The sequence below is a fragment of the Podarcis vaucheri genome (genome assembly GCF_965113315.1).
Source record: "Podarcis vaucheri genome assembly, chromosome: 10".
NCBI lineage: Eukaryota > Metazoa > Chordata > Lepidosauria > Squamata > Lacertidae > Podarcis > Podarcis vaucheri.
In genome coordinates, this window is record NC_138748.1 from 43,057,934 (window position 1) to 43,085,662 (window position 27,729).

At 43.0% G+C, this 27,729-nt stretch overlaps 2 protein-coding genes and 1 long non-coding RNA gene across 5 annotated transcripts in view; 2 read left to right on the forward strand and 1 right to left on the reverse strand.

Annotated features, from left to right (window-relative positions):
* Window positions 1–6,662, forward strand: CENPM (centromere protein M). Of its 2 annotated transcripts, none has more exons than XM_082240051.1 (6): window positions 1–300; window positions 2,161–2,240; window positions 3,106–3,204; window positions 3,363–3,487; window positions 3,964–4,055; window positions 4,995–6,662. In XM_082240051.1, the coding sequence occupies exons 1-6, from the start codon at window positions 244–246 to the stop codon at window positions 5,133–5,135; spliced, it is 594 nt and encodes a 197-aa protein (XP_082096177.1). In that variant the 5' UTR covers window positions 1–243; the 3' UTR covers window positions 5,136–6,662. The 2 variants fall into 2 exon arrangements, with proteins under 2 accessions (XP_082096177.1, XP_082096178.1); XM_082240052.1 differs by having other exon boundaries at window positions 4–300; window positions 3,408–3,487.
* On the reverse strand, window positions 4,064–25,964 carry LOC309541863. Of its 2 annotated transcripts, XR_014223984.1 has the most exons (4): window positions 25,191–25,964; window positions 22,592–23,257; window positions 9,573–9,636; window positions 4,064–4,232 (listed from the first exon to the last, which is right to left on the reverse strand). It is a non-coding gene; the product is annotated as an uncharacterized lncRNA (long non-coding RNA). The 2 variants fall into 2 exon arrangements; XR_014223985.1 differs by lacking the exons at window positions 4,064–4,232; window positions 9,573–9,636 and adding an exon at window positions 16,713–16,844 and having other exon boundaries at window positions 25,191–25,963.
* The window catches only part of TNFRSF13C (TNF receptor superfamily member 13C), a 24,709-nt gene continuing 12,043 nt past the window's right edge, over window positions 15,064–27,729 (forward strand). The window contains exon 1 of the mRNA XM_082240042.1: window positions 15,064–15,151. The gene's annotated coding sequence lies outside the window, so the exon portion shown is untranslated. The remainder of the gene's footprint in view (window positions 15,152–27,729) is intronic.

The window sequence follows — 27,729 nt, forward strand, 5'->3', positions numbered from 1 at the left end:
AAGCGCCCTACATAAGACACCAGAAAAGAAAACGTTTGCTGCCCGCGCGTGCGCCCTCTTCCCTCCAGCAGGAGAAGAGCCAAAACTCCGCATGCGCAGAGAAGACCGGACTCCGCAATGCATCTACTATTGAGGCCACACCCCCGACCTCCTTTTATAGCAGCGACGCGTATAAAGACGTTTGGTGACGTAGGTACTGGCGGCAGTTTGAAACCTGAGGTCGCGCTGCTGTAACTGGTGATTATGGCGTCGCTGGCTGCCTTCGCCAAGCTCCCAGCAATCAACTCTGCCACTGTTTTGGTGCGTATTTATGAGACGGGGGGGAGGGCGGCAACCGGGAGCGCAAACGGGCAGTTTCTTTTCGTTATTTCCCCACTTGCTTTTGGCCGGGGCCCTGGTTGTTCTGACTTAGAAAAGGGAGCTCCCACCTCGGCCAATCAATACGACGCCTTAAGGTTTTTTTAGCCCGCCTTCCGGGTTCTTATTGGTTCCCTTGCTGCTTTCCCGTTGGTTTTCTATTTTGCTTTTGTTGTTGTTGTTTAGTCATTTAGTCGTGTCCGACTCTTCGTGACCCCAAGGACCAGAGCACGCCAGGCACTTCTGTCTTCCACTGCCTCCCACAGTTTGGTCAAACTCATGTTTGTAGCTTCAAGAACACCATCCAACCATCTCATTCTCTGTCGTCCCCTTCTCCTTGTGCCCTCCATCTTTCCCAACATCAGGGTCTTTTCCAGGGAGTCTTCTCTTCTCATGAGGTGGCCAAAGTATTGGAGCCTCAGCTTCACGATCTGTCCGTCCAGTGAGCGCTCAGGGCTGATTTCCTTAAGAATGGAGAGGTTTGATCTTCTTGCAGTCCATGGGACTCTCAAGAGTCTCCTCCAGCACCATAATTCAAAAGCATCAATTCTTCGGCGATCAACCTTCTTTACGGTCCAGCTCTCACTTCCATACATCACTACTGGGAAAGCCATAGCTTTAACTATACGGACTATTTTGCTTACTTCCATGCTTTGGTTCTCTACCGTCACTAAACAGTAGAGTGCTTCTGTTGGCTTAGCTGCTGAGCTGCTTTGGGTGGAGGGTTCAAGTCCCAGGCCATGTACAGAGTTCATTTCCCCTCTCATTTCCCCATCAGTTCTTTCCCCTCTTGAGCTAGAAGGAAGGATGGATGAAATTTGAGCCCCTTATTTTAATACGTCAGACATGGAGTTCCTTAGGCTTGGTGATGGGAGCCGCATCTGCTAAAGTTCTCCCATCCAGTGAAATGGTAAAGCTGAACCACTGTTGACTCGGGTAACTGAAGACCAGCCTTCGCCAACCTCGTGCCCTTCAGCTGCTTTGCACTACAACTCCCAGAAGGTCGGCAGTTCAAATCTCCATGACTGGGTGAGCTCCCATTGCTCTGTCCCAGCTCCTGCCAACCTTGCAGTTTGAAAGCACGCCAGTGCAAGCAGATAAATATGTACCATTGTGGGGCAAAGGTAAACAGCATTTCCGTGCCCTCTGGTTTCTGTCATGGTGTTCTGTTGCTCCAGAAGCGGTTTAGTAATGCTAGCCACACGACCCAGAAAGCTGTCTGTTAACAAACACTGTCTCCCTCGGCCTGAAAGTGAGATGAGCACCGCAGCCCCATAGTCGCCATTGACTGGACTTAACCATCCAGGGGTCCTTTACCTTACAACTATCATTCCTTGCCAGCAAAACTGCAGCCCAAAACTTCCTGAGGGTGTCAGATCCCGGAAGGCTGCTTAAGACAAACAGAGAGTTGGGCATAGGGCAGGGGTTGGCAAGGTTTATCTTGCCTGGGCTGGATTGGTCCCGCGGAGATTCCTCTGCGTGCGCCTGCCAATTCCTGTGTCTGCACAGACATGATTTCCAGCGCCATGGAAGCAAGTACCCACACAGTGCTGCGCCGGTTTAGCACAGCGTGCAAGCAGGCAGCTCGGTTCAGGGGCGGCTCATGGGCCAGTCAAATGACCTCCGTGGGCTGCTTCCGGCCCATGGGCCTTAGGTTGCTGACCTCTGGCGTAGGGGCTGGACTTGAAAAATGAGGTGTGGAGGGAGATGGGGACTTTGGGGCAGGTAACTCGTTAATTGATCTGTTATTCATAATTCCTTTTTTTTCTCAGCTATTAGCCAAATTTTATTTTTCTTTAATAGTTGGTGGGAACAAATGAAGATTTCCAAGAGCAGCTAGCAGAAACAATGCTTAAGGAAAAAGAAGATTTTAAAATAAATATGTAAGTGGTGAGAGAACTTAAATTTCTCTCAAATCTGGAAACTACCGTTTGAAAGATACTAGTTTTTTGTTCTCCTTTCTGTTTTGAGGTTACTATGGAACACCATTGTTCTACGGTAGTGAACTGTTTTCTACTGCAAGGTTGTTATGATGATGGAGAAAGTGTTATGTTCTAAAACAAGCAGAATCTTACAACCCATTAATGGCCCTTGCAATACTGAGTTCTTTATTTTATTCATACATGTAGGAGCTCAGTTGGTTAGAGCAGCAAGGCTGCAGGTTCGATTCGCATATAGGATGGCTGCACATTCCTGCATTGCAGGTGGTTGGACTAGATGGTCCTCAGGGTCCCTTCCAATTTTACAATTCTATGTTTCTGTGTCTGTTTTCTGGGGCACAGTTCACTCTGGACTCGGCAGTGGTAGATACTCTCTTCAGTTTGGAGAGCCTAAAGTGTATAGCCTTCACTAATGTAATAGTGCTGTTGCATTGTTCAGCAGCTTGTAAAGTTAACACGGGCTTCCTTGGACCTCCAGATTTTTTTAGACTACAATTCCCATCATCCCTGAACACTGGTCCTGCTAGCTAGGGATCATGGGAGTTGTAGGCCAAAAACATCTGGAGGGCTGAGATTGAGGAAGCCTGAGATAACATATTCAGACTTTAGAGAGAGCCATTTAAAACTGCAACTGGCTTGATCTCTTATGTTCAGTTAGATGTTCTATAAGATTTCTATCTTCCTGCTTGAAGTGGTTTAGTTGAATGAATCTGTGTTTGTGATATCTGTTTCCCCCTTCCTATAAAGCTTTAGGTTAAATCTATCTGTTTTGTAGCCTTAACTAAAAATGCACCTTGGTTTCTTTCAGCCACTTGACAAGGTCTCTTCCTTTACCTGCAGAGAGAGATCACATCCGGCCTCGAATTGATCTGATTGTTTTTATGATTAATGTAAAAAGCAAATACAGGTATGTGTAGGAAAGATGGGTATGAAGGAAGTTCTTCTTTTAAAAATGTTAATGTCAGTGTGGCTAGAGTGTTGGGTATGGATGTGGCAAACAAAGACAGAGATGTCTTGATAGCCATGAAGCTCACAGATTAGTGTTGCACAACTTCTATATTTCAGCTTCAACTATCACACTGGGTGCTTTTTTATTTGTTTTTCAACCAGTTTTAAGGATATTGAATCTTCACTGCTACATGTAGATGCCAACTTTTTCCTTGGAAAAGTGTGCTTTCTGGTCATAGGTGGTATGTATAAAATACATTTCTTCTTCCACGTTTTATTCTTCAAATGTTTTTTGCTAATTGTTTAAAGCTTTTAAAGCGTCATAGCTACAACTTTATTGTGTAGCTGATGCATTGCCCCAAATGTAACAGGATTCCATCTGAATTTTGCTGTTGACATTGTTTTCTTCCTCTTCAGTCCTCAAAATGGTGCACTCCTGCTTCATTATTAAGAGATGACTTGAACCATTTTTAAAAATGCAAGTTTGATCTTCTGTAGTGGGTCCGATATCCAAATTGTGGTCTACATCCACTAAAAGACTAATGTTACACAATTATACTAGAAAGCATTGGCTTTAATGTTTGAAGGTTGTTGTTTTTTAAATATTTTTGGTATTTGAATGCACACTGAAAATAAATATGCATAAATCACAAGAAAAATACTGTTGTATCAGGAAAAACAGGACTGAACATATATTTCTTTTTGTTCTCTTTCATAGCATGTGAAAAGAATCAAATCAGTGTGGACGTGGACACTGTCTTGAAGCTAGCAGATTGTTACTGCAGCCCTGTTCTATTCTGTGAATTGAAAGTAAGAATTCTTGGGGGGTTTGCTGTGTGATTTATTTTTTTACTGTAGTGTGAACCAATACTGCAAATTTGTATCTTATCCGGGCTTGTACACTTCTTGTTCCATTCTCAGCTACTGTGGCCATTGGCCATTGGCCATGACTAAAAGGATGTGCAGAGAGGTATGGGTCTGGAAAACCTAAAATGATAAACAAGAGAGATAAACAGCTAATTGTCAACGTTGTTTGACCAGGGGTCCACGGTTCCTTACTCACTGAGCTAAAATTGTAGTCATCGGGTGTTCCTTTTGTCCTAAGTATGTACTGTGTACATACTCAAGGAAGCACCCCACCAACCTTTCTGCAAAAAGCATGCCAGAGAGCTTGCTAATTTGTTCTATGGTCCTTGGCAACATATCAGTCAAACAACATCTGCCCCCTCCCGCCCAATCCTAGGAGAAGACGGGTGGATCACTGGACAACTGCTAGGATGGTCCCGTCCATCTCTTCAGCTCCAATGTTGGGGAAAGGCAGGATGCTGCTTTAATCCAGCTATCCTTTAATTCCTTCCTTTCTTGCTCTCAGTTATGGTTGTGTTAGCAAACCAGGTCTCAAATACAGGCATGTTTGCACTCACCACTTTTAGGTGGGACATGGCTCATCTCTTCTTGCTTGGTTTAGAACTCCATCTGTTGCAGAACTGAAATTGATGCTTGTTTTATTTACCCGGGACATTGTTCAGATACTTTCTGTATTGCAGTCTACCTCCTTTTGACTTCTAGCACACTGGGACAACTCCAGGCTAAGTATAAGTGGGGTAATCCTATCTTTTAGGTTTGGTTTTAGTGACCTTTTGGTTTTTATCAGTTACATGAAGCAAATGTATATTGATGACTGTTTCTGTCTCAGCATCGGCCTTAGCTTCCTTACAACTATTAGATTTTTCTCTCTCCCTCTTTTAGTGTGAGAGTACCAGGATTTCCACAGCTCGACAGCTGCTCCGGATGCTGCAAATATGTGCTGGTCACGTGTCAGGAGTTTCTGCACTCTCCTTCAGTTCGTTAATGGGAAGTTACATTGATTACTCCAGTATCATGGAATAAAGTTTTCTATTTTTCACTTATCAGTGATTTCTGGGTGAACTAAAAAACTAAAAATGATGCCGCATGTCATTTATAGTTAATAATGATACGTGTGCGTGTGTTTGTGTGTGTTTCAGAAATAAAGTTTAAATAATACTGAATAGAAGACAGGGGCACTAGAAGCAGAGATTACATAGCTTCAAAATAGTCAAATTGGTCCAAGGACTGAGAAGCCACCTTTTGGGCTTTCTAGATAGGCATCTTTGGTTTATCCAGTATGTCTGTATGGCCTTGTGAGGGGTTTCCAATACTCTGTGTTTGGAAACTAATCAGACAGTCAAATGGCCAGCAGGTCAATATGGAAAGGCAGTTAAATGTAAATCTATGTTGTGCTTCCAGAACTAATTGATGGGACAAGGCTTTTAATTCCAGAAATTCAGCTGCAGGTTGGCAACTACAGTTAAGTGGAAGAATTGCTTCTGAATTCTAATACAAGCATAAAATGGTGCAAGTGTCTCTTACATGCCTGTGCATTTATGCTGGTGTCTAGTAGACTCTTAGCAATTATGCTTTGTTGAGTAAAGCAGAGCCTTAATGACAATCTGCGCAAAAAGAGGATGGGTAACTTGACCAGCCCTAGAACATTAATTGCCTTTTTGATGGATAGGCACACACAGTCCAGTCAGATTGTAAAACACATCTGTTGTTGGTGCTAGTTAAAAATAGATCTCCAGAATATAGTACTGACAGCAAAGTAGGTCATATCAGTCTAGTATCAGAGTATGGGTAGACTGAGCATGAAGAGACATGTTAAGTTGAACATTGAGTAGTTGGGAAGAAGCTGCAAATAGCACAGCTCTTTTTACTATAGTACTCCTGTCCCTTCCCCGATGGGTTAGTTTTCCTACCCAAGTTCTGAGATTAATTATCCTTATTATGGATAGTTTTAGAAACATTGCTACTTCAGTGGCAAATGAAGGCTTGCCTTTTTGTTCTTGAGAGCAGGATGGTGTGCAACATATGCTTACATATGTGGTGTGTATGAAAAGGTAAACATTACTATATTACGGTCTTGATTGTGGAAAATATTTGTAGGTTAAATTGATGCAATATGGAAAATAGAGACTACTTTATTTATTATTGCTGCATTTTGATATCACCATACTTGGTCTGGAGAACAGCTGAAGGGAAGCGAGAACTATTTCAAATGTAATTAATTTCATACATGATATACATCTGCACAGCTATAGAGAAAAATGTAAATCATGTGACCAAGTGGCCCTGAAATGCAAGAGGCTGCATGTGCTGTTTCCTTGTACTGTATGTAGCTAGTGTTTTTTCCTTTGCGATTCCTTGCAGTTGTCAGTGTAACCACAAGATGGTAGCAAGACCTTTGTTAAATACCAATCATGCTCAGAAGCTTTAGGGCTAGGCTAAGCTTCCTTCTACTTATAAAACCACTGTATGTGTTGGGTATCGGATCCAGGAAACAGAATTCCTAAATACAGTATTAAAGAGCAGTTCACAAATAAATGTTTAAAGTTACAATTTCCATTTTGCTTTTATTTCACTGCTGGCTTGAATGGTACAAAAGCCATGGCAGCTAATTGGGTTTGGTCAATTATCAGTGCTAATTGGTAATTTGCTGTTATCACACTTATGTCTAAAAGGAAAATCCCATCTACTTCTTGTTAAAATGCCAAACGATTCTATCTGATTGATGGAAGCAGTAAGGTATTTGACTTGTTTACCACATCTCTTTAAATGAACCTTTTCTCATGATGGATGGTAACTTACACAAAGATTAAACAGCTGATGACAGCTTTTTGGCCTGACATGTTCCATATATTTTTCTTTAGGAATTGCGGCAACAAGCTTAAAGGTCACTACACTACATCAAGTACTATGCCATCAACAGTTCAGCCATAAATATGGGCACTACTGGTCTAGGTTTGCCTTCATGGTTTGTAATGTGTAAGGAGCCTATATGAGGCAAGCTCTTTAAATAAAATCTTTAATCACTAGTTCAATAAATTTTGTGCCTCTATACTATAGTAAGAGGGAAGAGCAACACATTCCTGCGTTGCTTTTCTAATCTAGAATGTAGGCTTAGGTTAGTGGCGCTGTGGATTAAGCCACAGAGCCTAGGGCTTGCCGATCAGAAGGTCAGCGGTTCGAATCCCTGCTATGGCGTGAGCTCTTGTTGCTTGGTCCCTGCTCCTGCCAACCTAGCAGTTTGAAAGCATGTCAAAGTGCAAGTAGATAAATAGGTACTGCTCCAGCGGGAAAGTAAATGGCGTTTCCATGCGCTGCTCTGGTTCGCCAGAAGTGGCTTATTCATGCTGGCCACATGACCCGGAAGCTGTACGCCGGCTCCCTTGGCCAACAAAGCGAGATGAACGCCACAACCCCAGAGTCGGTCACGACTGGACCTAATGGTCAGGGGTCCCTTTACCTTTACTGTTTAAGGCTTGAATGGACTCCAAGAAGAAGAGGAGGAGGTGTTTGGATTTGATATCCTGCTTTATCACTACCCGAAGGAGTCTCAAAGTGGCTAACATTCTCCTTTCCCTTCCTCCCCCACAACAAACACTCTGAGGTGAGTGGGGCTGCGAGACTTCAAAGAAGTGTGACTGGCCCAAGGTCACCCAGCAGCTGCATGTGGAAGAGCGGAGACGCGAATCCAGTTCCCCAGATTATGAGACTACCGCTCTTAACCACTACACCACACTTCCCAAGCTTTTATTTGACATTTATTTTTAAAAGCTGCTGCTTTTACTTCTGGACCAGTTCCCATTTCTAACAGATTTATATTGTTTGCTTCTCTTCTGAAAATGGAAATTCTACTTTCCTGAACTGGAACATATCCGGGAGGTCTCCACCCCCACCCCCCCAGTTGAGTGAGAACCTGAGTCAGAACCAGGGAACTCTTTTCTTGATTCAACATGAAACCCTAGATTGCGAAGGCAATCTATTGTTTGGGTGTCCATCTAGCACCTGACCACTGATGGGGCCCTCACCAAGGTGTCTAGATAAGGATGGATATGAGCAACTCTGGAGATGAACTGCCACCGCCATCAGTATCTTCATGAAAATCCTTGGTGTCACCAAGAGGCTTAAGGGTAAAACTCGGTACTGGTAGAGGTTGTTGTAGAAAGCACCAGTGACGGGCTGAGAGCACCATGGAGATATGCCTCAGAAAGGTCTGTGGAGGCCATCCAGTCTCCCTTTCTTAGTGCCTCTGATGAACCACATGGTCTCCATTTAGAAATGATTTGTTTTCTTGTACTACTGTTTTTTATCTTTGTTTATTACCTTCTCTTCACCCTAAGGTCACAGGGCAGGTTACAACATTTAAAACTATTATTAAACACTAGTTTTGCCACTTTAGGTCCAAAATAACCCAAACGGCCCTGTGCTTCTGAGACGCTAAGAAAAAGAATTATTAGACCCCAGACCTCTCTTGAGGGGGGAACAGATGCTATTGCATTTATCTTCACTAGGTGTTGAATAGCCCTCATGTAATTTGGATGCTTCACAAATTGCCATGATCAAGGGGTAGGGACATAATGATAACGAAGCATGCTCAAATTGAATTGCATACACCTCATTCAGCATCAGATGTTTTCTCCCTGACTGAACTAATCATGGTCAGGTGGAAGAAGACTTCTGGCCACCCTTATGGAATCAGGAGGCTTTGAAATTTGAGGGTCTAGACAAAGGTAAGAGAGAAGCCTTGCCTTGGGCTAAGAAAGAAGGCTATAAGGGTTGGAAGTCTTCCTTTTTTGGTCAACCCTGCCCAACAATTTTCTCCAGCGATTTTTCTTCATTCAGACCTCGTTGGGGGAGGCAGGAAAAGAGTGGTGGTCAAAGAGTGGGACACACACACATACCCAGCACCTGTTGGAGAGGAAGAATCAGCTGTGGGCGTCCCATCACCACTGAATTGCAGAATCCTATGTGCCTTAGGATAAAACTTCAAGAGAAAAGACAATGTTGCTCCTCGGACAACAACCCCTCTTCCTCTACAACTTTAGATTGTGACTGGTTCAAATCAGACAGTTCTCCTCCGGTGCCCATGACAGAAAGAATCCCCACTTGTACTGAGGGACCCCCAGACATGTGGATGCCAATGTCAGCATTGCCTGCTCCTGAGTAATGGCAACAGAAGCAGACCTTTTAGCCCTCTAGTCTAGAACTTTTGGAGGACAGCTGGTCTCTAGAGTGAGAAGATATCGAGACATGAACCAAAGGGAGAATCCTCTACCCCTCTCAGGAGCTAGAACTGCAAGAATTCACTCTTGTGGTGCTTGGAATCCTTGTGAGAAGAATTTGTGCACTTTGCTGTGCGCTTACATTGACTATTGTGCTCAGACCATGATAAGGATATTTCCTTAGATATAAATTTCTTAAGAAAGAAGCAGGGGAAAAGGCAGGAGGTTGAAAGAAAGAGGATACCTGTTGCCGCCACTGTAGACACTGGGAGAAGCTGAGATCACATGCCCATGAAAGCCAATTGTATCTGCACAGAATCATTTTGAGTCAGACATTTCATCATCCCCTGAGAGGTGAAGGGCCGCCTCTGTCATTTCAGCAGGGGTAGCCATTAATCCTGTCCCACAAAAGCACAGAAGAAATTGGTGGGAATGTTGGTAATGAGTACTCATGACAACAAAGGAACCCCCTCAACCAGACACGCTGTGTGCTTATAAAAGGCAATGAAATAGCCAGAACTAACAGGTGAAAAATGAGGTGTAGGGGAGATGTACAAGAGAATTATGTAGCAAATTACACCTCTGCAATGGCACACTGAAGACCCTGTAGGAAAAGACCTGCCCACCTGTCCTGTCTCCTCTTACCAAGGAAACCAAAACCAAAGTTGGCAGTCCCACTTAATAGAGTGCGAGACCCCGATGCAGCCTTGCTCCACACCAGCTCTGAATGGGCAGGGGTCCCAAAAGCACTCTCCTACAGAGTAATGCACTCTCCTACAGCGAGTAGGAATGGCCAGCTATAGACGAGAAAAGGAACACCTACATTCCAGGCACTGAACTCCCTTTCAAAGGCAGTCCTGTTGGAGATGGTGAGTATGGGACTTGCCAAATCCAGCCACAAGCCCTAGACTTGGCTCAAATGGGGTCCCCACTTGCTTGAGTAATTATGGGCCCATTGCTGAGAAAAAAGAAAGTGCCATGAGTAATGGCAGGTCCAATCAATGCAGTAGTGCACGAATAGCCACATGCAAAGTGCCCAGGGATCAGTCAGTCAGGGTTAGAAGAAACCTTCCCCCAGCCTCCAAGTGCTGGGAAAAGAACCACAAGAACAGGGAAAACCCCAGCACAAATGGGGAAATACAAAGATATCTTTTTAAGTCCTTTTGCTGACTGAGATAGGTGGGGGAACACAAACCCACACAAAAACACCTCATAACTTAAAGGGAAGAGGATACAAACACAAAACAGTTCAAAAAGTTGGAGATTTTAGAGCAAAACAGAGACCCAACCTTTCATGCTTGAACCGTGGGAAGGATGGGAGGGCAACTCCTCACCCTGGAGGAGGAGGCAAAAGTCTTTGAAGATCCTGCCTGTTGTGTTCAGAGGGAGGTGGAATCTTATTGAGAGAACATCTTCCAACTCAATCTGGTAAATACTGGGTTCTCTTCATGGCCTGTGTTGTTGGTATTTTTTTTCATTGTTGCCATCATTGCTGTTTTTTATATTCTAGAACAGGGGTCAGCAAACCTTTTCAGCAGGGGGCCGTTCCACTGTCCCTCAGACCTTGTGGGGGGCCGGACTGTATTTTTTTTGGGGGGAAATGAACGAATTCCTATGCCCCACAAATAACTCAGAGATGCATTTTAAATAAAAGGACACAATTTACTCATGTAAAAACACACTGATTCCCGGACCATCCACGGGCTGGATTTAGAAGGCGATTGGGCCGGATTCGGCCCCTGGGCCTTAGTTTGCCTACCCACATTAGAAGATATAGGATAAAGCACAGCTACTAAAATTGTGCTCCCCAACCCCCAGAAAATGGTTATTTAGGTCAAGTTGACATGAAGCAAGTATCTGATTTTTTTTAAAGGGTTTAATCACTAGAACACTCACATTATGATTCCACTGTTAAAAGCACATGGGCAGGGTTATTATGCAAGAGCACGTGTGAAATTTTAAAATCTGAATAGCTAGCTTGTACTTTATGCCTTGGTATAGTAGCAATGCATTAGCGACTTAGTGGCCAGTCCTAATGGCTTTATTAATAAGTAAGTCACACAGAATTCAGCAGGACTTTCATCTTGGTTAGGACTGCAAGCATATGTATACTTATCACTGGAATTTACTTAGGGTTAGAACTGAATTGTAAGTGTGCTTGAGATTATAACCCAAAAGAGAAATGTAAAAATACACTGATAATATATATTCTACTTGATATTCTGTGCAATGCTGATGCTTACATCATGTCTTCATTGCAGGGCATAAAATGGTGAACACTGTCTATATTGGGCATGACTAACCTCTTTCAGGCTGAGGACCATTTTGATCCATGGTTAAGAATGGGCATGGATAATTATTTGATCTTCTTTGTGTGTGTGTTTCTTAAAAGGGCAAATTTGGGTTGGGGTCACGATCATTTTCGCTTCAGAGAATTGGAATAGGGAACCCACAAGAGTGTTCTTTTTTAAAACAACAACAACAAAACCACCTATTTTTTAAAATGGATGACTTTGTTGCCCAACAAAAAACATTTTGGTGTCACGGTGGGAGACCCATAGCAGCAATCAAAGTAAGAAATATTCACCTCCCCCCATATTTGTGAATGTAGTCTGTAGGTAAACCACCCTTGTCAACATAATATATGGCCAACTGATTGTCCAGAGCTGTTCCACCAGGCCTTTTGTCAGGGCGCAGCCTGACCCCCTCCTCTGGCAATCTGCACAAAATTTTGCTTGATGGTTGCCATTAATTTGATTTTAATTTGATTTAATTAATTTTATAATGAATGTTTTAGAATGTTGAACTATTTTGATTGTTGTTAGCCGCCCTGAGCCCAGCTTCGGCTGGGGAGGGCGGGATATAAATAAAAAAATTATTATTATTATTTATTATGGTTGATTGCTTAGTTCCCAGTGAAAATACCACTTTTCACAGCAGCATAGTGTTTCCTATGGGGCTTTTGAACCATGTGTCGGAATCTGCATTCGACTGAGCTGATAAAGCTCATCTTCCTCCGGCTGAGTCCTTCGGAATCGCCCTCCGACGTGATTAACAACCTGAGCCTCTGATAAGGCTCCAGGCACATCCCCCATTCAGCAGAGAATCAAAACAGCACGCGGAAGTGATGAGATAGGTATGAGCTACATGCAAGTTTTATTACTAAGCTACGCAGACAGAAAGAAATATACATCCTCTCTCTGTGAGAGCAGAGAGCAACTGAAAAACCAAGGAACAGAAAACCAGTAACATCACATCCGTCTCCCGTCTTCCGTGAGACTTCCAATAGCCTGGAATGTCTCTGGAATGTAAATAGAGTCTTGTGACTCCAAGAGCATTGCACAGTGGCAACACACAGAAACTAACACCACGCACCCCTAAGCCAGAATCCTGGGAATAGCAGTGACTTATTTCAAAGTGCTGCTGCTTTCAATCTAGGAGTGTCTTTCTGTGAGAAAGTTCCCTAGTGCTGATTGCCAGCTGCAATATTGCTGTTGGAAGAACCATAGCTCAGAAGTAGCACACATGTTTAGCAAGCAAACGGTCTCATCCCCAGCATCTCCAGGAATGGCTGGGAAAGACTCTGAACCCCTGGGGTGATGCATTTTGTCAGTATGGGGTAGAAAATACTGAGTTAGAGGGCCTCACAATGTCACTTATGTACCTGATGTATTGCCTTGTAACAGCAAAATGACCTTAAGGGTAAGATAAGACTACAGGAAGTTAGCATGCAGAGAAGCCAGCCTATGGGCCCATGTTGAGGGAGATTTCAGTCTCTCTCTACCTTTCCTCCTATTTCCATAGCATGGAACTGCCATGTCACCAGGTGGGTGGAAGTTTATAGGCAGCAACTTCACCAGGTAGAGCAGTAATCCAAACTAAAGCAGTCTAATGGGATGCAACCCAGAAAGGGAAAGGGGAATGAGGAAGAAAGGCCTCCTTCTCTCTGGCAAACTTGCTAAACTCTGTACCAAACCAGCAAGAGGGGTGGGGTGGGGGAGCTGCAAAATGAGCAAACTCTGAGCCTTAGTAACAGCCAGCATTTCTCCCACTGAGTGATGCAACAGACTGGGGAAGAGCATCCTAGGGGAGCTGGCTGGAAATCGTGTTACTAAAGCTGTTTAAAACTTGACTCGACAAGAGCCCTGGAGAACAATATGTAGAGAATAATTCTGCACATTAGCCAGAGGTGATTGCGCGTGGGAAACAAACATGACCTACTCTGCTAGACCGTGTCTTTTCCCATCTCTTAATTCCTTTGATTTTTATGCCGCTCGACATAATAGCACAGAGTACTTAGTCACCTCCTTCCCAAGAGTGCAGGGAAGATTAATTAGCCAATGTCCATGCAATGCTTTGAAGATGAAAAATGCTAGATTCAGGCAATACTCTTTCTGTTGAACTTGCTGGAGGACAGAAGCATGTTCCAAGTGCTTCTGTTCTGTCGGGTTTCGCATGCTGAATTTCAAATGCAGGGAGGAAGGAACAAAATAATCAGTGGCCAAACTAGGAAAGCATTATAAGGAAGAATTAATTTATGGTGGTTTGTGTCCAAGTATTATCCTGCACAGGGAGTTCTGTTCATGGACAGAACAGAAGCAAAGGGACAAAGGCATTGCATGATACAGTGGTACCTCAGGTTACATACGCTTCAGGTTACAGACTCCGCTAACCCAGAAATAGTGCTTCAGGTTAAGAACTTTGCTTCAGGATAAGAACAGAAATCATGCTCTGGCGGCGCAGCAGCAGCAGGAGGCCCCATTAGCTAAAGTGGTGCTTCAGGTTAAGAACTGTTTCAGGTTAAGAACGGACCTCTAGAACGAATAAAGTACTTAACCTGAGGTACCACTGTACTTCTAAAATGATGTGAAATCAGTACACTCCCTATTTTGGATGCCAGTCTCAAAGTACAATCACGATTAATGGCACACATCCTGCAGGCAGTTGGTACATTACTGACTGCAGAGAGGTGGAAGTAGGAAGCCCTTAATGAAATCCATGACGGGGGTCACCCCACACTGACCAACTTTAGTCAAATCGTGTGTGTCCCTCATAAGCTTCGCAAAACAGTATCTAATGGTGCCCTACCCCCCCTGGTAATTTGAGCACTGCCTGCCAGTTCAACTGCGTGCATGGAAAGGGATCAGCATAGAGTTCATTGAAGGACACAGGCAAAAGCCACCTTAGAGCCTGCTCCAGTCAAATTTTCCTTCCCTACACCCCACAGGTCCGTCTACCACCAACATCTTGAAATGTGTGATATAAATAATTGTAATAAACAGAACCTTTCCCCCCAGCTTTCTCTTGGGTATGTATACAGTGCTGCATTCTGGCCATCTCTTTCCAATGGAAGAGCTATGCATATGTCTGCCCAACATCTCTCTAGAGCCCCAGCCTGCAATTTACTTATGTGAGAACGCCAGCAATGTGCAAAATGCTGAGGAGAAGAGGGATACCTGAATTAACAGGGAGACAGACCGGAGTCCCCTGTTATGCATAATGTGGCTGGCATAAGCACCGTGCACCAAGATAAGGAGACAGAGAAGGTGCAGCTACACCAGGGTTTGTATACAAAGTTTGCAACAACAACAAGAAGCTTGGGGTGGGGGGAATTCCTGCTCTATTCATGAAGTAGTATTTTCACTGTAGGAAAAAGAGAAGTTTGATAGGAAACAGAAACTTATTTAGATAGTTGGCATGCTTTAAGGCTCTTTTAAAAAACGCAACCCAATTCTGCTCTATTTATACGGTCTGCTTAAAGCGTCCCTGACAGGATGGGTGAAAAATGTGCTGCTCTTAAACGAAAGATGGATTCAAAACCAGGTCAGTAACAAATACCTGCATCTCAACTCAGGTCAAGTTTGGCTTCTTTCCAAAACAGATCCTAGAGAGACTAAGGGCAAATCCACACTACACCATGAAAGCATATTCAGTGTGCATTTGAAGCATGTTCTTTCCCCCAAAGAATCCTAGGAGCTGTCGTTTCCTACCATTTCTAGCCCCTTTAACAAACTACAGTTCCCAGGACTCTGGGAGAAGTCATGTGCTTTAAATGTGCATTGAATTAAAAGGTACAGTGTTGATTTGCCCTAAAGATCAGCTTACACTGTCTTGTTTACGGGTGGTCCTTTCTTCCCAGCCAATTTGTGCTTTGTGCAACTGGGAGTTGTTGCATACTTGGTGTAAGTGCAATCATGCGTTGACTCTTTGATTCATGTTGTGGAATGGAAAGCCACTGATATTCCAAGCTGGGTGCAAGATCCTTGTGAACTTTCCTTAATGGAGGAAGATGTGCACTACTGTGTGAAAATTGTGTAACTCAGATTAGTTTTTCCAAGTGCATGATGTAGTGCTTGCTGTACTCTAATGTTTGTGCATCCAAATCTCTTGTTGTTGCTACTGAGCTGCTTTGATAGAAGCCCCTATTGGAAGTGGGATTTTTAGAATGTTGGGTGCATATCAATGGTAAGGTACGCACCCCTGAAGCAAATAGTTCAGGTTTGATCCTTTTCTGAATACTGTATACATTTCTGCCGAGGAAATACTGATGACTGAATGTGTGGTAGCATGGTTAGAAATAAAGACTGGAACTAGGGGGTATCAGGTTTAAATTCTCACTTGAGTATTAAGGCCATTGGGTGATTTTGGGCCAGTCTCTCTGTGTGTGTCTCTGGGTGGGGAAGCAGGAATCTTGTATATCACCTCAATCTTCTTGGAGGAAGGGTGGATAAAAAATGCAGGGCTGTAGCCAGCTAAGTTTTACTCAGAGTAAACCCACTGAAATGAATGGAGAAAACTTGGCCATGGCTCTTAATCCCAGTGGGTCAAGTCTGAGTAGGTCTGGCAGTGGATAGAATCCGTAAGTAGTTGATTTAAAAAGCAACCCTGAAAACGGTCTGTTTAGGAAAAGGCTTCTGCATTAGTGTTTGGTGGCATTTGCCCGTTTGTGTTTAGACATGGCTATTTGATTGGGAGCCTCAGCTGTTCTACTTCTGCAGTTGAGAGATTAACAAGGAGTAGAAAGAGAACTAAGATGAAAGTGAGGAAAACAGGTCCTGGTTAATTTGTATCTCTTGATTGGCCCGTTTTTAATATTGGACCACATAGTATAGTAATTATCCTGAGCATGTAGAATTCAATGCAAACAGAAGATGACGTGAGTGATTTTTTAATAATGAGCTTGGGAATGTGGATAAATATTTCTTTCTGTGATTTTCTATTAGGTGGAGTGGCAGAGGATGTTAATGATTCACGAGAGTGCCTTCACAATAGCCAGCATGCCCAATGGTCAGGGACGATGAGAGTTCCAGATGTTGTTGGAGTGCAGGCTCCCTACCGCTGGTGTAAACAAACCATCAGTTACAAGGCAGTTATAAAAACGATCAAGACATGGAAACGTTTATTTCCCTCTGAAGGAGATAGGTTCTGCTGATGAAGGTTTCACACTTTTGCTATCTTTTCTTCTAACTGTTCCAAAGAAGAGCTGTTAGTTTCAGACCACAGCTGCACCCGTGCACTGTAACATATGTAAAAAAAAAAAGTGTGAGAGAACCATCTCCATCTCTCGTACCTTACTGCTCTTAAAGTCTTGAAATGATGAGGGGGACACCCCCCAAGATGGAGAATACCTTTTCTGCTTTGTAGTCTTTTGAATATGAGCAAAGCCTGGATTTTCCAACAGGCACTGCTGTCAGCATCATCCAATTGGCAGACGACCAGAAAGAGAAGGATTGGGTCATCTTAGATGCCCAGTTAATCAGGGGTTCAGCCAAGAACACAAATGTACATAGGAGCATGCTTACTTGTGAGGGTATATTAGCAATGTGAACAAATGTATTGATCCAGGGGCTTCTACCGCAATGAAATGACTGCATAACTATGACAAATAAAGATCACTCTAGCCCCTATTTCAATGATTCCTCAAATGTGATACATATTTCCTCACTGGCAGTTGCCAGTCAACAAAAGACTGTAGCAGGCTGCTGTGAAAGGTCACGAGTCTGCTCAGAGCTGTGAGGCCAAATAACTGAAAAGGACGTCACTTTCTGAGGTATATTCCACCCGGAAATGCCTGCACAAGCCTCACTGAAATGAGCAGGAGCCTGGCATGATGATGGACTGTGCCCTATGGGTCAGAACTGTTTCCCCTGCTCCTCTGCCCTTAAATAGCACCCACACAGTGTCGCTTGTGGCTGTCAGATCACCTTGCCCTGTGCCTCCCTTTGAGTAGGAATCAGAAAAAAAAATGGTACCCTAATTACCTAGTTGTTGCAGGATCATATCCAGGGGGTAGGGATTATACCCAACCAAGAGTGGAATGTATCCTTGACTAGGGTAGGTACTGTGGAAGATGCATCTGAAAGGAGACTGCTTTTTGGTTTAGAGATCTGTCAGAGGCGGATTTAAGGGAGCATGACTGGTCTGGTCGCACTGGGCGTGAAGCCTTGGGGCCAAGGCAGGGGACTTCACATCTATTCTCAAATTCTTGTAAGTTTGCCAGATACTGCCTTGCACTTGGAATCAGCTGAAGAGGGAACAACCTGGGTGCATTTTACATTGAACGTTTAAATGGAGTCAGAGACAAATTGCCACAGAGGTATAATCAGCAAGCAAATTATTATCTGATACCCGTTAAGCTTCAGATCTAGTGGCTGGTTGATTAAATTGTGATTGACAAACTTCAAAATGACATGCTTGTCGTCGCAGAAGAGCAGTGGAAACCCCAGAGTGATTCTGAAAAGGGAAGTGACAGAGCTGGTGCGCTCTCTTTCTCTCTCTCTCTCTCTGATGGAAGAAAGGGGCTGAATTGCCCTGTTGAAGTCAGCCTTAGTGCCTGCCTCAGAGAGCCATCAGGCAAAATGAGCAATTAATCAGTCGCCTTTTGAAAAGGGACAAGGGACCTCTCCATAGGTTTAGGAGCCAGCATTATCCAATCCCTGTCTGCATTTCAGTTGCAAGAGCACAAAAGCAGATGTCTGACAAACAGGGCCACAACTACTGTAATATCCTTTCCTTTTTGGCTTCTGTTTTTTGATGGCTTTAATGCGCGCGCACACACACACACAGCTACTTGTTAAAAACATGAAAGCAGTTTTAACATTTTTCAGTTTAAAGACTAGTAAGTAGATTGGCGCTGCTGTTTTCTGCCCTGTCTGTAAATGTTGCTTATAGAACTTGCCGCGCATACTATGGGCTTTCCCACACTTAGCATTTGCCCCACTCTTCCCAGTCACAGGTCAACATCAAGCCCCATCCCACACAGGCACCACGGTACACTTGCAGTAATGGAGCCATTTCTCCCCTGTACCTGTGCCTTTGATAGTGGCCTGACATACAGAGATTAAGTAGGTGAAGCTTTAACCATCATGGCCTGACCTAGAAGTGCCAGGCTGCCCCCAATATTGGGGTGGGGGCACATGTTGTGTGCGCATAGCGTCAAGTGAGTGACTCACATTGTGCTTTTCTTTTTTCTTTTCCTTCTCCTGCAATGAGGCTACATTTTAATATTTTAATGTTCCATTATTTTAATGTTGTATTTTATTTTTGTTTTTAAGTTGTAATCATTCATCTTGTTTTTATTATTGCTTGTAAGCCGCTCTGAGCCCGGCCTTGGCTGGGGAGGGTGGGGTATAAATAAAAAATTATTATTATTATTATTATTATTATTAAATGATGTTGCGTCATCTGGAAAAGGCTGAGAGCTCTGTAGGAGCTGGTTGAGAAGTTGTGACATGCAACTTGCAATGTGCATAACGCGCACCAGGCCGCCTCAGCATTGAGGTAGCTAAGCCCCCTTACGACAAAGATTGAGGAGACAAGAGACACGTTGGCCCCTTAGAGTTGGTGCCCCTGGTCTGCGCCATTTTCTAAGAGAGGAAGAAGCAACACTCTTCAGAGAAGAATCTGGGTGCCATAACCCCCCCCCAAATGGCAGTTACCCACAGTGCTCAGCTTAAAGAGTCCTATCCAACCATAATAAGAGGAACGTGAACAATACTCAGCAGGCACATTATAAAATGCCTGTCTCAAGGATTATATTGTGCTATTTTATAGGTATATTTATATATCACTTTTCGGCCCACAGTCCCCCAAAGCGGTGAGCAGCATATTAGCACAACAAATGATGCCATAAAACATACTATAAAATATTATAAATCAATCTTCAAAACAGATTTAGAGTTGGAAAGGACTTCGGGAGTTACCTAGGTCACCCCCGGTTCAATTCAGGGACATTTGTACAGGTATTCTTTGTGCAAGTGTGATTTTTTAAAAAAAATCCTTCCTAAATAGAATGATCTTAAGATATTTACATTCTTCTCCTTTTAACCCCATCCCATATTTTAATTTATTTTAAAAATTCTATCCTTTCAGGATAGAATTCTACATTTCAGGACAAGCTGTTTACATAAACAGATAAAATACAAACATTCAAACACCTCTTTCCAATAAAACAAAAACATCCCACAGCCCAGCACAACAGTTACTGTATATAAAAAGCAACTTAAACAATTAAGAGTAAATTGAACTTCTGAATCTCAAAAGATCTCATGGTCTCCTTTCAATCTGTTCCCGGGCAAATGGAAGACCCTTGCCAGTAGATACCAAAGACAAGCGCTCACACAGATGATGAAGTGTTTCATTTATTCATTTCTAAAATCAAGAGCTGTTGCTTAATTGGACTGAAGAAACAAACAAGCTCTTAGCAGCCCTTACAGCACAGGCCATGCTGAAGCTCCAGGGATGGCTTTTGGCTGTAATTGGAAAGTAGCCTACATTTCGGATTCCCATCCAAAAGGCTTTATTTCCCACTGCCAAGACAGAGCAGTGCTGCTGAACTTTCTAAATGAATGAGGCAGAGCCCAAGAGACTCTGGCCAAGGCAGATACAATACAATCTACATCTGTCCAGGCGCAGCTTCAGGCTTCATAAAAGTGTGTTATCTCCACCAAGTCTCCTTATCACTACTCTCAATTCCTGGTTTAGCAGTGGATTCACACATAGCTCAAATACATATCAAGAGGGTATTGGGGATGTAGGCAAGATTTAAAAATCTCTCTCCCCCCCCCCAAGCCTTTCACTGAGAGGCTTAAGCATCTGGATGTATTTAGCTCACTTAAAACAAGGTTAAAAGGGGCTTGTTTTTGCATGTATACTGCCATGGATGCTGACTAACCATCCTCTGTAAGTGTGATTGTTATCTAGTAGTCCAGGGTGATGGGTTGATCAGTGGGAACTATGACCCAAGATAATAACTAGAAACCTCTATCCAACATTTGGAATGGGATATGCATCTGTGAGGAGAAGACAGAGAAAGAGGTAAAGGCAGTTTGAATTTAGAGAGAACGAGACAGTGTGTATCCTGGGGGAGTTGTGAACTGGCTGAAGGTAAAGAATCTTGGGATGCAGGAGATTTCTCTGGGGATCTGGTGCCTGCTGTGAGAGTGGTCATTCACTTCCCACTTTGTCCTGCTTGTATATTTGTAAGTAAAAGCAAATATGACAGAAATACAAATCTGGTGTTTAAGGGAGATAACAGAAATCACTGGGTTAAAGCTGACAAAAAGTCCAGAGGTAGCATCTGTTAGAATTCCTGCTCCATGATTGCAGTCATGGGATTTTTGTTTTTCACATGACGGTGTGTGTTTTGACTCCACAGAGTGGAAGGTGACGGAGAGAAGATGTTTGTGTTACTGTGTTCTGTGAAGTAGGACTATTGTCCTTTGTTCTTTCTCTTTGCTGTCTGATGCTAGAGAGAGAGGGAGCCATGTGGCAGTGCTCCGTGTGTGTTTATATGTAAATAAAGTAGATGAGCCAAAATGCTGAGTTGCTGAGGTCTGTTGCGCAAGCTGCGAAGACTCTGCAGATCCCTAAGTGTGTTGGTGTCTGTTGGTATCGGTCGCTGTGATGTTTGGGCTGAAGAAAGCTAATGAAGCTCCCGACCAGAAGGGAGAGAACATGCCAGTTGGGCATGTGTCTCTGCCAGGGTCCTACTCGAGCGTAGGACGAGCTTCTGACAGCAACATTATCAATTTACGATGGGGTGGAAGGTTCGCAGGCTATGAAAGACTTGCTCACAAATTTATTGACAACTGCACGAATCATTATAGCGAGGAAGTGGAAGGGGCAAGCAGAATATGAAATGGAAGAATGGTCTAAAGAGGTGTGGGATATAGCTATTAACACGTGCCATTAAGGTAAGATGGGGGAATATGCAGGCACTGGCAGAGGAAGAGGAAGAGGAAGAGGAAGAGGAAGAGGAGCGCTCCTGGCAGTGCGATCCCGGCAGGGTGCCATTGCGGCTTTCCACCACCACCAGGACGCCCCTCCCTTGCAGGCACGCGCCCCGCCACCAGGATGCGCGCCAGCCCCCCCCCGCCTGCTCTCCACCATTGTATGCAGGCAAAATGATTTTGAATAGATATGGAGGGTGTTTGTAGAATTCATACTGTTAAAACAGAAAGGGGTCAAACCATGGCAAGAGGTGTTGAAATTTTGGGAGGTTGGATAGTTACAATGGAATGGTATTGGTGGTGGGATGCACATTTTTATTCTTATTTATTTATGATTATTACTTTGTCAAAATAAAATAAAGAATTTTTAAAATGAAAGAAATGCAAGTCTGCAGTGCACTCTAATCCAAAAGAAAGCAAAACACCATAGCACTGCCTCCGTAATTTCTCATCAGTCAGAAGTTAATGTTTTGAACTTCCCCAAGATGAAGAAAGTTCACAGCTTTCCACCATGAATGGTGGACCTGTGGCATTTCAGATGCTGTTGCACTATAATCCCAACCACCCCATTTCTCTTTCTTTCTTTCTTTCTTTCTTTCTTTCTTTCTTTCCTTGGGGGAGGAGAAAGCATAGGGAAGTTATCACATTTTGTAATAATCTGCTTATCTATAAATGTATAGACTATAAAATTGGGCTGCAGAAGCATGCACACATGCCCTCCACCCAAGGCAATGTAAGTCCAGCACACAATATGTATATTCCAACAGAACCTGAGAGCAGGCTAATGGTATTCAATATCCATTGTTCCCTGTTAATGCCTAGGGTTGTAGGGCGAGTCAAGATTAGATTTGACTCGGGGATTTTTTCAGCTTTCAGAAAACAGCAGTATGACTTGCAGTATTTCCATGGCGAGGTCATTGCAACCAGAAGTCATCTTGTTAAACTAGCAAATATATGGAAATTAAAAAGGATATGTTTCCTAGCCAATTTCCGTCGTCCCCGAATCCTTGCCATGATGCTAATAGATTCCTACCTGTTCAAAAGCAAAGCTTTCAAAAAGTTTGGATGGGTTAGAAGGCAGTTGAAATGCACTTTGAGTAGCTGGTGGAGGAAGCCGAGTTGAACAGAGCAGGTGGCTACCTTTGAGCCAAGGAAAGATGGGCAGAAAACAGGTAAAGCTGTTAAGAAAGTGAAGCATACAGGCAGTCCTCAACACACTGCAGAATCTCAAAGGAAGGCTTTTGGGCAGTGTTCAAAACTCCCATTGTTCTAGGCGCATTTTGCATTAGCGTTCGTTTCTGAGTTCTGGGTGCAGTATTGCACCTAGGATTTCAGATTAAAAGGAAGGAAGGAAAGGAGGACCTTTTTCTGCCTCCCCACTTCCAGCTACTGTCTGGAGACTGGAGAATAGATCCTCTTAAGAATATTAGGGGGGTGGGCAGGGGAAGTGAAAAATGAACATAACATTTTAGCTGCAGTTCATTTTGGGCTTTGTATTCTTGTTATAAAAAAAGCGAGCCTAGACATTCCGTAGTTGTGCTCATCACCTGGGTTTAAGGTGCCATTCAGCTCCTAGATATCTTTCATATCTCTGTTTCTAGCCCTGCTTTTGGGGTGTAGGTAAGGGAGGTCAGGATGATGACTCAGCTGGGTGGAGAACCCTCTTGTGCCGCTGCAGATGCATAACGAGAACCACAAGCTGAAAAAAGAAACCAGAACAACTCTGAAGAAATCATAGTTGGACTTTACACAGCAAAGCAGATTTAAGCACTAGACCAGATGATCAAAGAAATGAAATTAGGTCTTTCCTATTTGGAATATTGCGATCACAAATAGATTTGTTTCTGAAATAGCTTCCATCTTCTATCTTCTATCAGGCATTATGTACACGATTCAAGAGCTGCTTCTTAAAATTTCAAAGACTGTTCTTCAACTAGTGCATCTTAAACTGAACATGTGTGCTGCAAATGTAAATTACTGATATTATGGCTACATTTCCATTTAGAATACTTACTGAACTCTGATGGCCATAGAAAGTGTAGGACATATATTGATCTATCCAGTATCCTGGAGCTATGATTTGGTTTTTGAGACAGTCAAAACTTTTCTCTTATTTTCTTTTTGTAAAATATAGGGCCTACTTAATGAAGCCACAGTTAAGCATATTTTAAGAGTCGTTTAATACAAATGGTTTAGGAATGAGTTTGAAAATCCATGGGACTGAAATTGGGACTGGATTGTGTCCAGACTTCTGAACACGCATACAGCCAGTTGTGCCCTGAACAGATGGTGAGGACTTAACAAGTAGTATTTATACTCTGGTTTCTCTTCAGATCGTATAAATGTTTCACCTTTAACAAGTAGCATTTATTTTCCAGTTCTCATTTGTGGTCACTAAAATTAGACTTTACTTACTGTTCCTTTAATGCATAATTGTCTCTAAAATATATGAGTTTTACTATATGCATATTTGCCAAATGTAAAACGGATGATTAAGTCCACTATCTGGAAGGGATGCAGTGACACGCAGAGAACTGAACAGAGGTGAGAGGGGGAAAGCTTTTCTCCCCATCATAATTGTCTCTTGGGAACTGTGGTCTATGCAAATGTTGCCATGTTTTCAGATTTACTCATTATTCATAATAATTCAAGCAAGTCGTATGAATAATCCTAGGACTGTTGTTCAGCTGCGAGGCAGCCCTTACAAATACTTCTGTGAAATGCAAAGTGTGTTGGTTGGTTTTGATCTGACTCACAAGGTGACAGTGAGGGTCTTTCTTGTTCTTTCTTCTAGGTTCTCATTAAAGCTTTTTGGGGGGGTTATTGAATGTCCGGTATCTTCCAATTGTCTCAGTGAGCTTCCCATTAACCTTGGGGGCGGGGGGGGGGGGCAGCATCTTCCAACCTGCCCTGCCACCCTCTAGCAGTGATAGGGAACCAATTTCATCTCAAGGCCCACATTCTCTCCAGGAGCTGCTCAGAGACAAATATAAGTGGAATGATGGAGGTGACGTCTGTCTTTGTACAATAGGCTGCCTTCTAGTGGCTGCTACACACCCCATGCACATCATTATCCCAGTTGAAGGATGCACTTCAGCCAGGCAAAAGCAAGGAGACAGCAGAGCAGGGGAGTAGACTGGGAGAATCCTGAGAACCATACAGAGGAGACTAGAGGGATGCATTTGCCCTCAACCTGAAGTTCCCCTTCTGGCTGCCAGGCCACAGATTCCTCACTCCTGCTCTAATCGTGACCAGGCCAAGATAGATTATGTGCACACACAACTCACTTCCCATAGTACACAGTACACAAGCGCAATGCCACACTGTGCACTCAAGATGGCCGCATTGGTGGGGGCGTGAACTATCTTTTAGAAACCGATGCCCCGTTCATGCCACAGAGCAAGAGTAAATGGTCTTTTTAGTTCAGAGACACAGCTCTTCTTTTGCAAATCTGTTCTGTGCCCACAAGGCACTGTTAAATAATACTGATTTTGTCTAACAGTGTTTGTAAGGTGCTGTACAAAGTATCATGGTTTCAGCCCAGATGTATTTTATTTTATTTTAAAAGATTTATAAACATTATAAAGTATCAGAAATGTACAGAAAATGAAAAATAAGTATAAAACACTCACCAGATGTAACGAAGTTAAAATAACAATACAACGCCAGAAGATGATCAACAGTCATTAATTAAAATGTTCAGGTAGAAAAGGCTTGTGTAAATAATAAGAGTTAAGCATGAATCTGAAATGGCACACAGTTGTGGCATGCCGTATCTTAGATGGGAATAAATTCCACACTAAAGGGGCCACAACACAGAAAGCCCTGCTACTGGTAGACTCAAGGAGAAGAGCCAAAACCTTTGGCACCAACAGGAGGCGCTCTACCATGCATTGTAGTGGCTGGGCAGGGGTATAAAGCTGTATTTTTTTGTAGCCTCATCCCAAGTTGTTAAGTATCTTAGCTAGGCTTGAATATTATGCCTCTTTACTTGTGGAATGGGGTGGGCAGCATGCGCTGTTCTGCCTCAGACGGTAAAATCTCTTAAGCCAGACTCTTTAAGGTATAAATCCTTTGGCCTGAGCCTGATATTTAAAATTCAAACCCAGCTCTGTGTTCTAGAACTAAGTCCAGTGCTGTTTACAACTGCATCACAGAAGCTCTTGTTCTGAGCTTTCGAGCACTTGTGTGTGCTTGTGGAAGTCTAAATTTTACCTCCCCCCCCCCCGTTAATTCTTTGGTGGACGTTTCTAGCAGTGAGGTCCAATGGGACACAAATACAGTTGCAGCAAATCCTGCTTTTTCATTTATTCGAGCAAATACTTGAGATAATTATTTTGAAGCATTTCTCCAGCCCTGGTAGTAAACTGTATTTTTAATTGCTGCTTTCGTATGCATGCTGTTTTATTTGTTTAATAAAACTCACTTGGCTAACTAGACCCCAGAGCTCACAAGGCTTCCATCTCCTCATAAAGGAGATAAGAAATGTGAGTTTCCTTATGGAATGCACTAAAGCTCTGATTCTATTAATTTGTTTCAGTTGTGCTAGTGGTTGTCCGTTATATAATAAGGGTTTTTTTTGGGCTGCTTAAAAAAAAACACCACTCCCCAGACATGAGCTCCTTGTTTAAAATAGGATGTTCATTACTGTTTGAAGATGCTTATCTCTGTGTCCTCCATTGTCTCTCCAAAATGTTGGGTCAGTTAGTTCAGTTAGTTTAGTCTACCTCTTGAATCATAAGAGCTGCACTGCTGCCTCCACCAGTGGCCAGATAGCCCTGGAAAGCTCACAAGCGGGGGCATTAAGCAATGATGTATGTCATTTATAGATATATCAGCTATATATTTTGCAGTCTAAAATCTAGCACTGTGAACTGTTCTTTGGGGTGTCTATGTCCTGGGGCTGCTTCTTTTAGAGAAGGGTTTTTGCCCAACGTCCATAGCAATTGTGTTCTCGCAGAAATGGAGGGTACGGTATTGCAGAACTATTCCACCTGCCCAATGGCCGTGTGCATGCTAACTGTTTGCTCTAAGTCAGCTTCAGCTCATTGTGAGGAGATTGCCCCCAATTCTGCGCCTCCTTTTGGGTTAGACTTGGGATAGTTCTCCATAACAAATCCTGTGGGAAATACAGTGGTACCTCAGGTTAAATATGCTTCAGGTTACATACGCTTCAGGTTACAGAATCCGCTAACCCAGAAATAGTACCTTGGGTTAAGAACTTTGTTTCAGGATAAGAACAGAAATCATGCTCCGGTAGCGTGGCAGCAGTAGGAGGCCCCATTAGCTAAAGTGGTGCTTCAGGTTAAGAACAGTTTCAGGTTAAGAACGGACCTCTGGAATAAATTAAGTACTTAACCCGAGGTACCACTGTACTGGTTCCTGTAACCAAGACATGACATATACAGCACATGTTATGTGATATATATAGCTCAAAACATCTATGTCAATGAATCTGGTGCATCCAATTGATCCAGAAGCATGTAAATGCACTTGTATGATGCCCATATGTTAATTTTTGTTGTTGTAGGGAAAACTGAAGTAACACCCATATTTCCCACACCATCACTTGTAATATGTGAAGGTGCTTTTAGGGAATTTTGCACGTGACACCAAAAAAGGGTCACTTTTCTTCCCCTATTTGTGCATTATCACATGTAAAGTTTTCAGGCCAATCCTATCCCTGTTTGCTCAGAAGTTCCATTGTGTGCAACAGTGCAGCTTCAAATTGCCTTTGAGCCCCTCTCACACATGATTTGCACTGGTGGCTGGTCATTGTTGATGCAGAAGAGAAAGCAGAGTGGTAATTTGTAATGCAAATAAACATTCTAGCTAATATGACCTTTACACCCACATTATAAGCATGGCAAGTGTGAAAATGAGCCTCAGCCTTGTGTTGTGTGTCTGCCCTTTTTAGATCATTTTCTGCTACAATCTCCTGCAAATGTACAAGGATGCTTGGGAGTGTGCAAGAAACAAGTTTTGACTAGGACAGTGGACACATGCTTCAAGAGATGGACAGATCCGTCTCTTTCATATGTGTTCATAATTAATCATTCTTAATTCATTTCCACATTAATCTGCATTTTAAAAAATGCACACAAAATGTTCTGCTATGTATTGAAATATTGTACTAAAGTAATTTAAAATATGCATTTTCCATGCATTTTG

Bases quoted from the DNA above. Each gene is read 5' to 3' on its own strand.
- CENPM (XM_082240051.1), top strand. From the start codon at position 244: ATGGCGTCGCTGGCTGCCTTCGCCAAGCTCCCAGCAATCAACTCTGCC. The intron at 301-2,160 runs GTGCGTATTTAT...TTTCTTTAATAG, and splicing joins TCAACTCTGCCACTGTTTTG to TTGGTGGGAACAAATGAAGA. The intron at 3,488-3,963 runs GTATGTATAAAA...TCTCTTTCATAG, and splicing joins GTGCTTTCTGGTCATAGGTG to CATGTGAAAAGAATCAAATC.